Below are 16,815 nucleotides of genomic sequence, written 5' to 3'. Positions count from 1 at the left end.
AAGTTTGTATGGGTGGGTGTATATTAGGCACTCTTACTTTTTTTATTATTCTTGGTTGCGTTGCTTTGTGGGAGGGTGGTAGGAGTGGGAGAGTGGAAGAGAGAGATGGAGTGGGTATGTGAGTGAGTCATTCTTTACGAGGATGGATGGATGGATGTATGTGATGCTATCTATATACAGATAAGTATTAGAAACTTTGAGTAGTATTGTGGATAGATATATCCGGCGTCTAGGCAATTGTGTATATGTGAGTAATAGTAGCCTAAGGAACCAAAGCATCCAGTCAATGTGACTACATACATCACCTAGATACTTACAGATCTTGATTGTTAATTACTCATGCCTCACTAAGCAAACAAGTAAGCAAGCAAGCAAGCAAGCAAGCAAGCAAGCAAGCAAGCAAGCAATACCTACCTATCCATCACCAGATCTACGATGGAATTCCCCATCCGTACCCAACCGCGCGACAAGTAATACTCCTCAATACTTCGTACATAGCACAAGTGGGTCAGAGACACTCCTCCCTCCCTCCTCACTCGGTCGGTCAATCGGCCGATAGACCGACCGGACCGACCGGCGCCTCCGAGAAAATCAGATCAGGTCATACACTTAGTACACAGAGTAGTCAAGAAAACATTCTCATCCTAAGTTAACTAAGGGGGAGGGGGGGGAAGAGGGGGTTACTGTGAGAGCAAATCCAAGGCAATTGCCAACTTCTGCACATTGATTGGATAACTCGGTAGACGGTTGTGCGCTTGGCTGAATACTGTGTTTTCTTGGATGGTGGATGTGATTGGTTGGGCCTCAGACGGTTTTTGAATTTTGTTCCCCGCAATTGTTGGTTTGGTTTCGTAGTGGATTGGGGCAGTGTGTATGTATCTATGTATTATGATCGTAATTTGTCAGGGTGGATGGGAGTGGTAATAGACGGGATTTTGTTGTTTGGCTTTTTGGGATGATCTACCATCTCATCTAATTTTTATCCATATACAATCAGTTGATTCTAATCTAAGGATCGTGAGAGGGTGAGAGAAACCACTAACATACAAGTAACAATACATACTGGTTACTCTCTGATTGTTGTGTACAGCAGAGACAGAGACAATACACTAAACTAACTAACTAGATCAGTGGAGAAATGGACACTGTGCCCGCTTTATGCAGGCAATCGAGAAATAAGCGGCTCGCTACTAGGTAACTAACTAAGTCATGTAGGTAGGTCAGCCCGGAAGTAGTAAGTAATTAAATAACTACCTGAATAGGCAATTGGAGTGACGATGCAAAAGAGTTGATCTACATACGCATCGGGGTTTCTGATGTATACAGTATTCCCATCATGCTCACTCTACATATCTACGTTCGTTGAGATTGCATTCTATTCTGGGATACTATTTACAGCGAGTATCCCGATTTTGACATCAAGGTGATAGAAGTGATCATATCCTGTTGCGTGGAAGATAGAATTACCCTATTGGGTAAATAGTCAATATCAGGCTCAGTCTCTCGTCTGAAGTAGACTCCTGCCGTGCACATGCTACATCCGACTTATAAGCTACTGCTCAACCATAACTGCCATGAATACCTACAGTCTATAGTGAAGAGGGCATAGAAACCCACCGAACTTCCTGGAACCGGATTCAAACTCAACTTCTCATGCAAGCTACGAATTAGGGCCGCGCGTTATAACATGGGCCTATGTGGTCAGCCAACACTTGTGGCTCAATCCATCCATCCTAAACAGTTCAGACTACAATTAGTGTGTTGGGCCTTATACGTTGCCTACCTACCTAACTGGCTAATCTCAATATATCTGTTGCCACTATGAGCATTGACTTGATCGCGCTCAACCGACGGACAAAGTTAAAGTTGGAGCAGCCTTACTAGAGTAGGGACTGTAGCTGCCTATCCGCAGCAGGGGCTCGGCTGACTTGCCCGTTTTGGTGCGGAGACTGGTCAGGTGGTATACTTTTACTCTGGTTCGTGTTTCGTAGACAAAGCCAATATACACTACTTACGCAATGTGTATTGTGTCTGTCTATTAAGTGTCCAGAGCTTCGATATGGACACGGGATTGGTGGTAGAGGAGCTGTGGATTTCGGGTGGCGGGAAAGGAGCTCTGCTACGGTCGGATGTATAGCGGATGCTTTCATGGATGGATCTAGCTCCTTGTTAGTCCTTAATCGTCAGTTTTATAGAGATAAAGTGAGTGAATGGTGGGTTGACAGGCATCACCTTAACGTAGTCTGTATGGTGTGCCTATAGAATCGACCGTATTGACAAGCTAAGACCAAGCACATCAAGGCCTCCGTGTCACCTCCGCATTTACGCAAGGAGGACTCCGTAATGAGGAGAAGACGATCGCAACGGATGAGAATGGAACAAGCTGCGAGTCAAGAGATCTGCTCAGTAAGTATCTCGGTACGAAAGCTCCGCAAGGACAAAAATGGCGGGGTAGATTTGTAGTAAAAGTTTACGTGGACAGGCAGGCATAAGGCAAGGAAACTCGATCGTATCCCCATCTTGAGCAACTGCAAGCCTTGTTGATCTGAAGCAGAAGGATGAAGATGAAGAATTTAGGTGACCAGAACCGGCGGTTCGCTCCTTGTCTCTCCACTGGAATACGGCGGGAACACCCTTCCGTGGATCCACTTGTCCCGTTCTACTGACTCTTCTGGTTGAGATGGCGCTGTTAACCTTCTCTCATGCAGTGGTTGGGCTCTTGCCTGCCCGCTGGCGGTGTTTGCTTTCTAAAAGGAAATTGGCGCAAAGGCAATGGCTCTTTCGTCATGTACGTATACCCGATGCGGTTCGAGTATGGAGTGCAGGAGGGGGGGGGCTTCTTGTCACGTCCATTCCAGTTGCGGGTGGGGCGTGTTTCAACCCAGGCATCGTCGTTCCATTGTGAGAATGCTTATTTTTCCCAAGCTGGCTAACCTCAATTCCCTGTTGTAGCAAATTGAGCTTGAGGAGGGCACTTGCAGCGTCAGCACCTGCTGGTGTTTCCGGTGACCGGGCACGAGTGTTGGTTAGCCATCGTGACTAACAGAAGCTAGGTGACCTAGTTTCTTGTACCTGCCTGGCCCCCAGACCGGCTTGACTCGTAGGAAAACGAGGACTCGTGGGCTGGAGAGCATAGCGCGAACTCTCCAGCTTCAATAGCACCCGAACAGGCGCTGGGTACATACGAGGTACTGTAATCGTCGTTACGGAATTCCCTATTGGGCGATCCGCCTTCTCCCACGACGCTCTCTCTCTCTCTGTCTCTCTCGGACGAGTGCCAGAGCTAGAATCCGCTCATGACCTTGGCTCTTACACAAAAAAAAGCCATCATCATGACCATCTGACCATCCATGATCATCAAGCTTAATCGCTAGAGCGAACCGGACGAGTGCTAGAGTGAAACCGGCGACACGCGGATAAATCCACGGAAAAGGGGAAATATAGCGAGGCACGGTCGGACCCAGAAGCCTAGTCCACTTTGTAAGTAGTGGGAAAAAAGAATACGGCGCCAGAGCCTCTCAAGCTCCGAGCTCGAGCTCCAGCCAGCCTAAGCTCTAGCTCCACTTCCGAATTCGTCGTCTGGCAGATGGTGCGGGCTACTAGTACTCTTCTCCAGCCGTTTCGAATCACCGTCGGCCGTGAGGTCCAAGCCCTCGGAAACATTGCCCTCCAATAAAATGCCCATGTCTCCTCATGTCAGGGAAAGCCGAACATCTGATGAGAGGGGAAAGACAGAGTGGGAGGGAAAGGTCGAGTGAGGAGACCACCTGCGATGGAGGAGGACAGACCGTTGACCAGGACCCCCAACACGGCGATCCGTCGGTCGCAATGAGATTCGTGCACTGCCTGGAGGGAGGGAGGTATAGTTAGTCGCATTACGGAGTAGTAGTATGACTAGTTATGGGCGTTTATGGAACAGCTAGTTGCAGTACCTAGTCCTACTACAGAGTCATTTGCAGGCGGCCTCTGTCTATTTTGCACGGAGCCTTCCCGTGGTGCCGTGCGCATAAACAGGGAACCAGTCGCCCATGACAAGATCACAGACCTGCCAGATCGAATTTGTCTCATCTGATCACGGGAACAGGTGTGGTACATCCAGTAGTTACCTAGTCTACCTACAGGAATCACTCCCAAGCCATCCGTGTGCCTGCTTTGAAGGACAGATGGGTTGACCGTCCTGGATGGAAGATCCATCTGCAGTGCCTTGAATGTCCGTGCTGGGGCGCACAGGAGAGAGAAGATCTGGCCCACTTTTCCCCAGATTGTCAGGGTGAGGGCTTTTCTGGCCTTCCATTCCTGCTGCCGTCTGTAACACAACCATGGCATGCTCGGAGGGGTATGTCAATCCTCGCTAATTACCGTCCGATCTGCCCTCACGAATCGCTCTCGCAGGCTCGCAGCATCACTCAGCAGTCTGGGGAAGTGATCGGAACGACTCGAAAGGGGGGAGGAGGCGTCAGACTGGTCAGACGGATCGCAATGCAGGGAGGACAGGAGCTCAACGACTAGTGCCTCAAGGGAAATTGGCCTGTGGTGTCACTGCCCGAGCATCTAGCCATCTCCGCACTTGTCCAACGCCGGCTCATGAGACCTAAGAAAAGAGAGAGAACGAGAGAAGAAAGAGACGTCGTAGCGTGGGGTGTGGCGTCCAGCTGAGCCCGAGCCGTGTCATCCCGGCATGCAAGTAATACATAAGACCGACTAGAACGCTACGCCCCGTCATCACCACCGTCATCGGCGTTGCTCTTTCCACTGCAGCAGGGCTGTCCGCGAACACATGGTGCATTGAATTGCTTCAACGTGTCCGGTCTGTGAGAGATGAAAGAAGAATCTGGTGTTTCTCCCCCTTCGACATGCTAGCGATAGATCGAAATACGTATTTTGCCTTTTTTATTTTTTTGGTAGACTGATCGTCTAGTGTGTTTTTGGAGTACCCGAAGATATACATTTGGAGGAGACACTCCCCCCATTCTGTTCCACCAAACCATTAAGGGGCCCGGGGGGAAGTTAACTAACTATGGAGTATACGAGAGCGATATTCCCATGGTCATGGTCAGTAGGTTGCTGTTCCCACAGCAATACCAGCAATACCAGCACCACCTCCACCACTGCCACCACTGCCACCACCTGCACATACCGGTGCGAGGCTGCTCCATAATCTGAACCTGCTTCCCGCTGGCATTGTGTCATCAGGACGGATTCGGGGGTTTCCAGCTGCAGTTCGCAATCAAGGTGACGAACTCTCTCAATAGCAATGCGGCCCTGTACAACTGTGGAAGGTTGCCAGTCAATCTGGCTGTACGGAGTATGGAGTCGACAATAGCCTCACCGGATGGAGCAGATCCTCCACGCAAGCCAGTCACTAGTTGCTTCGTCCATCACCTTTTTTTTTTTCTTTCTTTCTAGTCTTACAGGCTGCTGGGCCCTCTGGGGAGGAGCAGAAGGGAGGGGAGGTCCATCCATTGCATTCTGGACGGGTCTGGGGAATCACCCACACCGGCCGGTCGCCAACCGAAAGGTGCGCCCAGCAGGATCTAGTGGTGAGCGACGAGGATCATCCGTCCGGCGACCTTTCCCAGGGTGCACCATCCATGCGTAGGAGTCTAGGAGAAGGTTTATTCTGGAGGGGACCCTCCCAGCTGGGGCGGTTCTACTCCGTACTCGGTAGTAAAAACCAATTTCTCATTCGAGCAGCACCCTTTGCTTTTGCGTATCCACCGCACTGGACCAGGGAGTGGGAAGCTGTAGGAACTAGGCACTCGGCACTAGGGAAGAAGACGAAAATCAGGACGGCGCAAGAGAATCGCAGGTTAACCTAGTGAAGTTTAGCATGGCTTTGACTCGCTTCTTTGGCGTTTTTCTCCGTCCGGCGATGGGCCAATCAGAGTGCGAAGGCGCACTGGCTTGGCGGTCCTCGACCCCCCCGCATCCATGTTAGAGTTTAAAAAAAGCGCAGCTCGGGACGGGATGGATGGATGCCCTACTGACCCTGTTCTTTTTCTTTTTTTTTTTTCTCTCTCTCTTTATTCTGTTTCCTCTCCCTTTTTATTTTATTATAATCACGGAGTAGCTTGGGGATAGTTCCTATTTATTTGACTCGCTATGTTAGAAGATAAATCAGAAAGAAATCACCCTAGAATATACAAAGTAGTAAATTTTGAAATGCTGGTATAGTTGTCTTGTCTGGCACGCTACGGTATCTCCGAAAGTGGGCTTGGCTTTGGCGCGCATTGTTGTCATTGTCACGGTTAATTATTGCGATTCTCCCCAGACAGGAAGCATTGATCACAAAGTTTGCCTAGTTTGGATGCCCTCTTGACGGGGTCCACTTCCATGCCTCCAATCACTCCCCGACCGATGAGGAGACGAGAATGAGCCAGAGATGAGCAGGAGGATACTAATGATAATCCTAATGTTGGGAAGTCCCAATCAGCATACATCACGAGAATGTTGCTCTCAAGAGAATTAATTGTTTTTGGATTTCCCTAGAGACTATGGGTATAATACCCATTCTACTTATTTGTGCCTTTAATACTATTGCACACAGTAGCTAGTAGTTATGGTACTTATGTCGGTAGTTGTCTGACGGGCTCCAGAGGGTCTGTCTGTCTGTCCCATAGCTCAACCATGAGAACCATAGTAGAAACAAGTGGTAGCAAGTTAACTAGCGAATTAACGAAACAGACGAAGAATTATAATTATAATTATAATTATAGTTCTCAGAATACTCCGGCGCAGCCAGAAGTACTACTAAAATTCTACTGTCCTCCTACTACCCTCTTGACTTGCCCTGTTGGGTTGGTTACCTTCCGTCCTGCCATCCATCCCTCTCCAACCATCCATTCACAGAGAATTACTGTTAATACCTTGCCCCGTCCCCATCCCCATCGCCATACCCGTCCATACAATACGGATTGTCAGGAACATTATTCATTCCTATGACTACTGTCGAGAATCCTATTGAATAATAAGAAAGACAAAACAAACCCAAAAACGTTCTCTGGTTCTGCTTCCTCTTTGCCAGTTTAAAAAAAAATACTATACTATTCCTTATATTAAATCGCTTCCCCATCCTTTTTCCCCCTCTCCCCCAATCCTCAAATTCAGCCTCGTTTGGTGAGGAAAGATTCTGCCACTGCACTCCCACTCTCTGCCCACGGACACTCCACTATTTACTTACTTACTATTACTTACTTACGACTACTATTCTTAATTCCTTACACTAACAGCTAAACTGATTGACTGATTCAAGTCCTGCCTTTTCCCCCATCCACTCACACCACGAAATCCTCCTGCTAAACTACGACTAATCTCCCTCGGGTCCAATCCGTGCTTCCACTAAATCACAGCCAAGTCTTGAACTGCTCCCCACTCCAATCATAATTACTCTATAGGGAGATTCGATTATCCTCACTCACTTCTTCACCTTCCCCTCTCTTGAGAAGAATCTCCCCCAACAACGCCCTTCTTAAACCATCCTTCTCCTCCCTCCCTCCCCCATCGCGGATACATTTGTCGCCCGTCTACCCCTCTCCATTCAACCAACGCAGTTTCTTCTTCCCGTTCACTCACCTTCCTTTTCTCCTCCCTCCCACCCCCTCTTTGTCGCCCTCTTCTGTCTACCACGCAACCATAGCTCACCTCGGCTTGAGGTGTGTATGGGCCAATGTTGTCCATGCAGAAATCTCACACCTATGTGCTCCCTCCATCCTCCACCTATAACCATGTCACCGGTCTCCCTCATGCCATACCATCTGCCAACCCGCCAGCTGAGCGTCGCGACTCCACCCGCTCGGTGATGTTGACGGACGTCCCCGCTCTCGGCGACTGCCCATTAGTAGACGACTCGTCACTCTCGCACCGAAACAGCATCAGCACCACCGACGGCATATCTAACGATTCGCCCGCCTCGTGGGATGGCGACGTCCCCTCCGATAATTCTCCCTCGGCCGAGGTTGACGTCAAAATTCAAGACGCCTCACACCATCCGTTTTCAGCCACCGCAGACGCCTCGCCGAAAACCTTCCGATTCAACGTGCTCGCATCCCACGGCATGGAGGCCTCCATGGGCGAGGTGACACCCAAGATCGAGGAGATAGATGATGTGGACGAGTTGCAAAGCATTAAACCGGTGGGAGTGGAGACATCGATGGCCAATGCGAGTTCTACCCATCCGGATTCCACGGCTGCTCCCGTCAACGTCCCACGGAAACGTGGACGACCACGCAAACATCCGCTGCCAGCGCCCGGGAATCAGATCAAAATCACCAAAGGTCGATCCAAGACGGGTTGTATCACCTGTCGTCGGCGGAAGAAGAAATGCGACGAGACCAAGCCAGCGTAAACCTCCCGTCCTCCTTTGACTGGTCCATTCCTGTGTCGCAACGGTCGCAGAGGTTAACTTTCTTTTCCTTCCCGCAGGTGTCTCAACTGTCAAAAGAATGCCGTGGTATGCGAGGGCTACCCACCAAAAGAAATATGGAAGAGTGGTAAGCAGAAGCTTGAGGATGGTAAGTGCACCTTGGACCGTGGCATGCTCGAGCTGCTTTGCTGTGCGTATTTACTACTCCTGGTTGCTTATCCGGCGCCTTTAAATCCAATCGCCTTGACTCTTGTGTGTGTGTGTGAACTTTCTGACTCCTTGGTGTCACAGCAGTTCGCACCCAGAACATGGTTGCTCGCTCTCTACCTCTGCTTATCGACGGCATCGAAACCGAGATTGACCGACGCTTACTCGATCACTTCGTCTACGGCTTTAGTCGCGTTTTGACCCTGATCAACGACGACTCGAACCCGTTCAAAGAAATCCTGCTCCCTATGGCCACTCAGCATCGAGGTTTGATGCACTCGCTTATGTGCCTCTCCGGATCACACCTGTCGGGTCTCGACCATGATCCAAAATTGAGGGAGCGAAAGTTCTATCATTTCCACCGCGCTATCCGGGATCTCAAGGAGAACATCACAGCGTCTTCAGGTGCTGGTGCGCAGGACCCTGAGCTTCTGGTCGAAGATCCCATCATCGCATCCACGATTGCTCTCAGCTTGAACACCATCTGTGAAGGGGAAACCCAAGGCGAATACCGACCCCACATGGATGCCGCCCGGTATTTGCTGCTGACGCAGCAACCGAGGAATGAGAAGTTCCGGCAGTTTATTGTCGAGTTCTTCCAGTACCACGATGTCTCCAATTCCATTACTTCTTTGGATCGCCGCCCCGCCCATCTGCAGGGCGGCTTACGGCTGCCTGACTTTGTGCCACACGCACAGGCAGGGATGTTCCTGGGAGTATTCGATGGTCTGTTCAATTATATCTCCGAGGTAACTCGGATACGGGACCGGATTAGGCAGCGGTCCAATGAGGGATACGAGCCTGCCGTTGACTACCAGATCCTGGGCGATGCTGTCTCCATCGATTCCGCCATCCGGGCTTGGGAGACCTCGTATACGCCCAACACGCCGAACTACTTTCTGGCGCAACTATATCGCCAGTCGACCTGGGTATACCTGTACCGCACTATCCGCCCGTCCCGACCAAGCGAGAAGATTGCGCAGGTTGTGGACGATGGACTTTCTTTTCTGGATCAGCTGCCTCAGGATGCCGGTGCCTACAGTATCGTGCTGATGCCACTGTTTCTCCTGGGCTGTTCTGCCTTCGTGCCCCGCCAGCGGGAGCGGATCAAGAAGGGTTTTGAGACCCTCAAGGCCTATTCCAATCTTCGCAACATCGAGCCCGCCTTCAAGGTGGTGGAGCGAGTGTGGGAAGTGATGGACACGAAAATGGAAGAAAGTTGGGACTGGGAGAAGATCATCAACGACATGAATATGGATTTCCTGATCACCTAGGCTATTTGCCACTTCGATTTACATTGTTGCATATTTTCTTCTTTTCGGTTCGGTCCGATTGCATGGTTTCGTCATTGTTACTGGCGATGATCTTTCCGTTGGTTCTCTGAGCCATTCGATGTATGTATCTCTTTCTGCCTTTCTTTTCTTCTTCTTTTTACCTCTTTTTCTTTCACTCTTTTCTTTCTGGTTGGCGAACGGGCAACAGGACCTAGGGTGAGCAGCCCGAAAACTGAGACGGACGGACACGGCGTCAGCGGGCATGAATAGGGCACAGTTCCGTATACCAACATACCAAAAGGGGACACTGGCCGGTTGGAATGGTTCTTTGAGATGTACTTATATATATGACGGAGTATGCGTCTGATGAGTCGTGATGATATTCTTTTCTTCTTTCTATTTCGTTCTTGTGACACATGTATAAGATCATTGCATTGTATATACAGGCAGTCAAGATACGATACTATTGCACCTTGCACGTAAATTCTAGCTCTAGCAATAATACAGCGGTCTATCTACATACTAGTCAGTTCCTGACCTACCAATAAAGCCAGCAATACAACCAAGCTACCCAAGGCAACCCTACAGTAGGTAGTAGTTAGGTCCAAATTAACTTCTTCCAGTGACACACACACACCACATACCTGTTCCTGAATATGCTTGCTTTTATTTAAATTTCTTTTTCCCCTTCTTATCATCATACTTCTTCTTTTCTTTTCTTTTTCTCTTTCCCCTGTTCCTGTCCCTGTTCCCCTGCATCCTGCAGTTGATGTATGTATGGTTGTAGATAAGCTCCCGCTAATCTCTTTCCTTTCTCGGATGATAATGAGTTACTTTACTGGTACCGCTAGTTATTTTATAGTTGGTTGGGCATTAATTACTCGCTGCTACTAGCTTCAGTTTGTAAATCTGGATACTCTATGGATGGATGGATGGGGTTTGGTAGGTAGCTCAGTAGATCAATCAGTTAGTCGGATGTTGTTGGCACCTTGGTAGTTAGGTAGAGTTGTTTTTTTCAAATTGATAGTCAACCAAATAGCTGGGAACGGGAATACTCTAATCATAGTGGTAGCTATGGATGATGATCGTGATTGTAGCTGATCTTTTGTTATTTTGTTGTTTGGTTATGAGGTGAGGAGTCGTTTTGTTTGAGCTTTTACTACTACTAGTTTGGGGGTTATGTTCGTTTGATACTACACGGTCAACTATGTCGGTGGTGGGTAATTTATCACGGAGATAGTTGATATATCTGGGCGGTGTATGCGGGCGAAGTAGTGGAAGATATCAAGTCCAAAAAGATAAGTCTAATCTATTCAGTCTATAACTGTTATCACTGGCGAAGCACCATTATCTATAATAACTAGGTAGAGTCTCATGCATAGTAGACGGCTGCAGCGGGGGTCTTGTTGTGTGCACCGGGAGAAATAGATATCCATCACTGCATAGTCCCATAGTCAAGACTCGGTTCCTCAGTCGGAACAGGTTGCATATGCTCCGTTGTCCGAGGACCGGTGTATCTCCTATTCATTGAGTCAGTGACCATCCTAGTTTCTTAGGTATAGAAAGATATACTCACCCCCTCGCAGCAACCCACCACCAAACCAACGCAAACGCAGCGATGAAGATACCAACGCAGATGCCGTAGTTCCTATTCACTTATCAGTACCATTCAGGAAATTTTCTAATACAAACGGGAAGAAAACACACATGTTCGACACCGTCACCGGTACCGTCGGTGGAAAGAACAGCACCGAACTGATAAACACGACCCAAATCACCGAGATCCAATTAATATAAGGTCCCCATCGTCCCAATGTAAATGGTCCCTCAATAAATTTGACCTGCTTTCGATATATCTGGTGTGCTAGGATCACAGACACATAGGAGAGGTCCAAAGCCGGCGCGGTGATGCTGAAGATCGCGGTGGCGGTGTGGGTCGAGCCGATGGCAATGCAGTTCAGGCAGATGCTGAAGAAGACTACGAACCAGACGGCATTGACGGGGGTTTGGGTGTATGGGTTAATTTGGGAGAGGAAGCTGTGTTTTCGTGCTGTTAGTTGGTCTTATTTATTCAGATGAGGGGCTGGGTTAGGGAACTTACGAAGAGAAGGGTAGAGCTTCATCACGAGCAAACGCGTAGGCCATTCGAGTGTCTGCTAACATGGCGGAACAGCCGGTGAAGAACTGCACGAGGATTGCTAGTCCCCACATGGCTGAGCCGCCTACCTTTCCTCCGGCGTTGAGGAAGATCTGAGCTGCTGGAAGGCCGGTGGGGGTGTTGAGGATGCCTTCGAAGTCGGTGAGGCAGAAACACATTGATATAGTCAGAATCCAGCCGAGTATGCCGGATACGATCACGGCTGACTGGATAGCTAGAGGGCCTAGGGCTGCTGCGTTGTGGGTTTCTTCGGACATGCTGGAATTTACGTATAAGCAGGTCTGGGTGCTCAGCAGAGATGTAGTTAGACTCACTGTGTAGTTCCGTCGTAGTCTGTCATTGTCCATGCAACTGAGATAAACCCTAGTAGGAACGAGAACACCTTCGATCCCCATCCGGATCCGTCGATAAAATGGGTGAAAACCCAGGTAGCTGGTTGCTTGTCGGGTGTGAACCATAACAGGACGAAGCAGATGCAGAATGTTGCGGCAACTGGCTGGTCAGCTCTGACAGCTTACTTCGAGTAGATAACATACTATTTATCGGGGCAAACCAGAGAAATATCTGGTGTAGAGACTTGGTGGTCATCGAGCAGATCACACCCAATACGCAAAGCAATATCACAGACAAGAGCACCGTATCCATCGCGGAACTGTCCCGTCAGCTAACATAGTAGGCAGATTACAAGTGAACACGTACGGCGAGTAAGAGTACTTTCCATCCACAAGCTCTGAATTCATACTCGCGCACGCAAGTAACATCTGGCTGACAGTATAGGCCACACTAGACACTCCCGCCGTCTGTCCGAGGAGGTTACACCACCCCTGTACCCAGGAGAAGATGGGCACCTGCTCATCTGGAACTACATGCTTGGTAACAAAGTACATGCCCCCGGCAGTAGGATACGCAGAGACCAGCTCTGCGACTGAGCTGCCGATACACAAGGCCATGCAGGAGCCCACAAACCAACACCATACTGCGGTTGCTGGGCCTCCTGCAGCCAGGGGAGCTCCAAACGTTGCAGGTACTGAGCCTAGTATGCCTAGGATGGAGATGGCATAAGAGACAGTGGACCATTTTGAGAATTCGCGTTTCAATTCCTGGACTGTTAGAAGCCAGCCGATGGATACAGGCGCTTGGGCCATACCTGTTTGTAACCAATGCGGGCTAAGAGAAGCTCGTCATTGTCGTGGATGGCGGCCATCGCACTGAAACGTAGATAAAGCTTCACTCTCTAAGCGAGCGAAGCGAATAGAGCGAGTGGTGAGTTCGAACGCGATTTTCAGTATAGTTTTGTGGTTTCCGATCATTGATCGTCGGGATCAGTCGATGCGGAACTCACCCGTCCAGATGCCGCTCAAGAGTCGGTGAGAGAACCCCGCGAGGATCACCGCGATCACTAGCAATGAGTTTGAGGGAATACTGCAGTATATTAATAGAATGAGCAGATTGTTCGATACTCAACATAGGGATCACGGAATTGGGTGAAATCCCATCACTAGGAGAAAGGAATTGGGAGTCCAGCAGAAGTGGCTGGGAGGGGGCAGATGCATTAGGAGATGCATTCTTATCGGGGCCGGACTGATAGAGTCGCAGCAAGGGCATCCCTACACATCCTACGTTTATACTCCGTATACTCCGAAGTCATCCTCGCAAAACATCTAGGGATATCCTAGAACGAATGCTATCAGAGATATCGATGGATTTTCCCTGTCCTAGATAGAAGCCGAAGCTCCTGGCTACAGCAATTTGGGTGAAGCCTCGAGAGTCCGCTCTAAGCTGCGTAAACTAACTATGCACGGTAGGATCTAACAGCCCTAAAGAAAGCGATAGTGGTGAAGTCCTCCCGGTGCTACGATAGAAGCTGTCCGTAATTCTATACCTAAAAATACTGGCTTGTATATGCAAGACATGCATCTATTCACTGAGGGGCTTGGGCATTCGTTGATGCGCTATATGGCGAAAAGGGTAGCAGAGGCAGCCCGACAAAAGTCTGGAGAAATGCCGGCTTATGAGACATCCTGATCCAATATACTCCACTTCCGATCATTAATCAGTCAATTACAAAGGTTCCGACGGGCCACTGCTTTGAAATAACTTCGTTATAGGCATCACCCTCCAGGCGTCTCGTCACCACCCGTCTGGCATGGTTACCCTCATAGGGTTCATAAGCCCTGAGCCGCAGCAATCCAACTCTACGATAACGATGTAGTCCCCTGCTGTTAGTCGCATGTCCCGGCTGTGGCTGTAAGATGAGGAGATAGAGCTCTGAGGCACCAAATAGTCTCTTTTCTGCAACCTGGATCAGTGTGAAGTTCGTGCTGCTGCTCGGAACGATAACAGAGCCACTCGTTTCCGTATTTCCAAGATAGCCAGGCCTCACTAGGGCAATCTGTGCCAGCTCCCTCGTGCTTGCCAACGAACTAAGTGGCGCTAGGACCCTCTGTGCTAAACCCACGGGGTTCCAGCGGGACTTCGAATAGCTACCGAGATTCAAGCGGACGTGCCGATACGGTGCATCCAGTGTAAGTTCCGCGCCCTCTACATGACCGAAGACGTTGTGAACCTGGCCGTGGGCCCTGACGTTACCGATTCTGGCAAGAAAGGTGTAGTCATCTTTCCATCGGGAGGGCCAACCCAAGCCGGCATAAGTGTCGGCTCCAATCCAACTCCATGACGGCTCGCGCTGCTTTGGAGTAACGTCCATCGGAGCATATCTTTCTGTATTATGTATGTATTGGTAGCCGAGGCTCCGAACCTGTGAGCGTTCAGTAGTTGTAGTTAGCGGTTCTTTGTAAGGTCCGGCGTAAAGTTCTCCATTGTGAAAGCTCCATAATAAGCCAAACAGGAGGTCCTCCCTCCACAATCCCGCACAGTACTGTCCTTTCAATTTAGCATGGAAGAACTCGGCCAATGCTCCGATCGCGGGCAAGCGATCCTTATCGTACGTAAGATCCCGTGATGCATAATCTTCCAGCAGCTGGTACCAAGTCATGTATGGTCCTGCTGTGGAGTCCGTGGTGGATTCCTCATCTGGCACATGTAGAGGAACCGACAGTGATCCTGGATTCCTCTGGAATTCGATACTGCGTTCCTCTTCTGGCTCTCTAACCGCCACGGTGTGGCATTTCCAAATCATCTCTTCTTTAGTGTAGTACAAGAGTCTTTTCGACAGTAGCTCCTCTTGGAGTGTCCAGCCTCTGGTGGCCCAGCGCGAATACCGTGACGGTTCCACGTCTCTATAACTCCGGAGGACAACAGAATATGCGCGATAACCATCATTGGCATCACTTTGATGGCATTGCCGACGCCAAGGGAAAGAACAGCTGAAGTACGGTGCCCGTTTGTCTAGAAACCCATCGTCCACCGTTTCTGCGCTCGTAGCTGCAATGGTGACAGCCGCATGTCTGTCCGTGCGGCTCATTCTCGAGGCTTTCACCGCCCAGTCGTCAGTGTCGTCCTGGAAGATACAGAGTGAGTCGATCCACAAGTAGCGAAATCCCAGTGCTCTGATCACGAGGACGGCGTCCCGTAGAGTGGCTGGAAAGGTCGCCAGAGACCGTCCGCTGCGGAGATCGTCAAAAGATGAGGCGTTGAGAGTGAAGTTTGAGTCTCCGCCCCAGCAATAGCTCAAAGAGACCCAGTTCCCGGTTTCACCGTCTGCATTGACATATAAATGAGGTGGTGTGAGTGAGTCACCTACGTCAATGACCCGTGTGGGAAGAAAAGGAAGCTTGTCTTCATATCCGTCGCATTTTGCATGCTCCCGACAGCATTTGTCTAGCCAACCGACCGCCAGAGAGAGGCACATCTCCGAGCGTAGATCAGCAGGCAGTTCATCCCGACTGAAATATTCGAGGAGATGTGTATCCTCGTCTGGAATTCCTGCGCCTTTTCAGCGTTAGCATAGTCTCACAGCCTCCCGGTCTCCAGGTACCTACCCTTTGCAATGCCTATCTTCAACTTTGCGAGTACCAGGACATCCTTGCAAATATCCAGGTCACCTTGTCCATCATTATCTGGCATGACTGCAACTACCAATTGAAGGTAGTGAGGCCCATAACTCCAAATGATAAAGAAGAGCAGCGGCCCGCGACACTGCTTACATGCGCAATTATCCGAATCATGGTATGAGTCGTCATAGCGATATTTTGTTTCACTGTTTCGAGGCCAGAAGTGGCAGTGGTGCGCCCAAATCAGTTTACGAAACTCACAGCCATCTTCCACTGCGTCATGAAGAGCGGTGATACTCGCATGGTGCACTGGAAACCCACTGATTTGATATATTCGTGCTTGTACCAGCCGCGCAAAGCTGTACCATATGCAGGTCTAAACGCAACGTGATAAGATTGCACGAGGTCTCGGAGGTCGATGTTTTGACAGGCATTGCATAGTTTCATCTTCCAGAGAATACACGATGAGATTCTTATTATACCTGATCATGACCTGTTGCGGACATTTAAATGGGGACAACTTCTACACATCTGAATGAAAAAGAGAGTCTGTGGGGGACTTCACCGGATAAATATCATTACTACAACCGGAAAAGCAAACAAGAGTTGGGCAGATACAACACGCACTGCCGGGGGGGGGGCGGTTGAGTAGTTCCTGCTGTTCGATTCACATGGAACATTTTGACCCAGTCCATTCTGGTGACTAGAAATCCTATAACTCAGTAAAACTTGTGAGTACTATAAAGACCTTATTTTGTAGAGTCTATGATATGATCTCTGAAGCAGCCGAAGTGTTCAGGTAAACATTGTAACTTTAGTTATAGTAACTAGAGTAAGATGTGTACCTGAATCCGGGCATCC

The 16,815-nt window shown here is 49.4% G+C and overlaps 6 protein-coding genes across 6 annotated transcripts; 4 read left to right on the top strand and 2 right to left on the bottom strand.

The window, feature by feature from the left end:
- Positions 1-2,303: 2,303 nt before the first annotated feature.
- Positions 2,304-3,152, top strand: ASPBRDRAFT_43400 (uncharacterized protein). The gene has a single exon (XM_067624990.1). It carries the CDS (start codon positions 2,681-2,683, stop codon positions 2,903-2,905), a length of 225 nt encoding a protein of 74 aa, XP_067479249.1. The 5' UTR covers positions 2,304-2,680; the 3' UTR covers positions 2,906-3,152.
- Positions 3,153-3,693: 541 nt separating this feature from the next.
- ASPBRDRAFT_55249 (uncharacterized protein) lies at positions 3,694-4,595 on the top strand (the record flags this gene model as incomplete). Its single annotated transcript, XM_067627366.1, has 4 exons — positions 3,694-3,860; positions 4,159-4,210; positions 4,231-4,360; positions 4,414-4,595. 4 exons carry the CDS (start codon positions 3,694-3,696, stop codon positions 4,593-4,595), a joined length of 531 nt encoding a protein of 176 aa, XP_067479248.1.
- Positions 4,596-7,675: 3,080 nt separating this feature from the next.
- Positions 7,676-8,344, top strand: ASPBRDRAFT_196126 (Zn(II)2Cys6 transcription factor domain-containing protein; the record flags this gene model as incomplete). Its single annotated transcript, XM_067620941.1, has 1 exon — positions 7,676-8,344. The coding sequence occupies one exon, from the start codon at positions 7,676-7,678 to the stop codon at positions 8,342-8,344; it is 669 nt and encodes a 222-aa protein (XP_067479247.1).
- A 311-nt stretch (positions 8,345-8,655) lies between these two features.
- Positions 8,656-10,169, top strand: ASPBRDRAFT_43397 (fungal specific transcription factor domain-containing protein). The gene has a single exon (XM_067624989.1). The coding sequence runs from the start codon at positions 8,671-8,673 to the stop codon at positions 9,841-9,843; it is 1,173 nt and encodes a 390-aa protein (XP_067479246.1). The 5' UTR covers positions 8,656-8,670; the 3' UTR covers positions 9,844-10,169.
- Positions 10,170-11,154: 985 nt separating this feature from the next.
- Positions 11,155-13,500, bottom strand: ASPBRDRAFT_43396 (amino acid permease). Its single transcript, XM_067624988.1, has 8 exons — positions 13,149-13,500; positions 12,701-13,101; positions 12,538-12,653; positions 12,316-12,493; positions 11,945-12,259; positions 11,551-11,880; positions 11,420-11,491; positions 11,155-11,363 (listed from the first exon to the last, which is right to left on the bottom strand). The coding sequence occupies exons 1-8, from the start codon at positions 13,203-13,205 to the stop codon at positions 11,279-11,281; spliced, it is 1,554 nt and encodes a 517-aa protein (XP_067479245.1). The 5' UTR covers positions 13,206-13,500; the 3' UTR covers positions 11,155-11,278.
- A 554-nt stretch (positions 13,501-14,054) lies between these two features.
- ASPBRDRAFT_75294 (HET domain-containing protein) lies at positions 14,055-16,388 on the bottom strand (the record flags this gene model as incomplete). The annotated part of the gene is made up of 4 exons (XM_067629277.1): positions 14,055-15,892; positions 15,943-16,029; positions 16,108-16,227; positions 16,301-16,388. 4 exons carry the CDS (start codon positions 16,386-16,388, stop codon positions 14,055-14,057), a joined length of 2,133 nt encoding a protein of 710 aa, XP_067479244.1.
- Positions 16,389-16,815: the final 427 nt, after the last annotated feature.

The sequence above is a fragment of the Aspergillus brasiliensis genome (assembly GCF_001889945.1).
Source record: "Aspergillus brasiliensis CBS 101740 unplaced genomic scaffold ASPBRscaffold_6, whole genome shotgun sequence".
NCBI classification, from domain to species: Eukaryota; Fungi; Ascomycota; class Eurotiomycetes; order Eurotiales; family Aspergillaceae; genus Aspergillus; species Aspergillus brasiliensis.
This window is presented reverse-complemented; position numbering and strand designations above follow the sequence as displayed.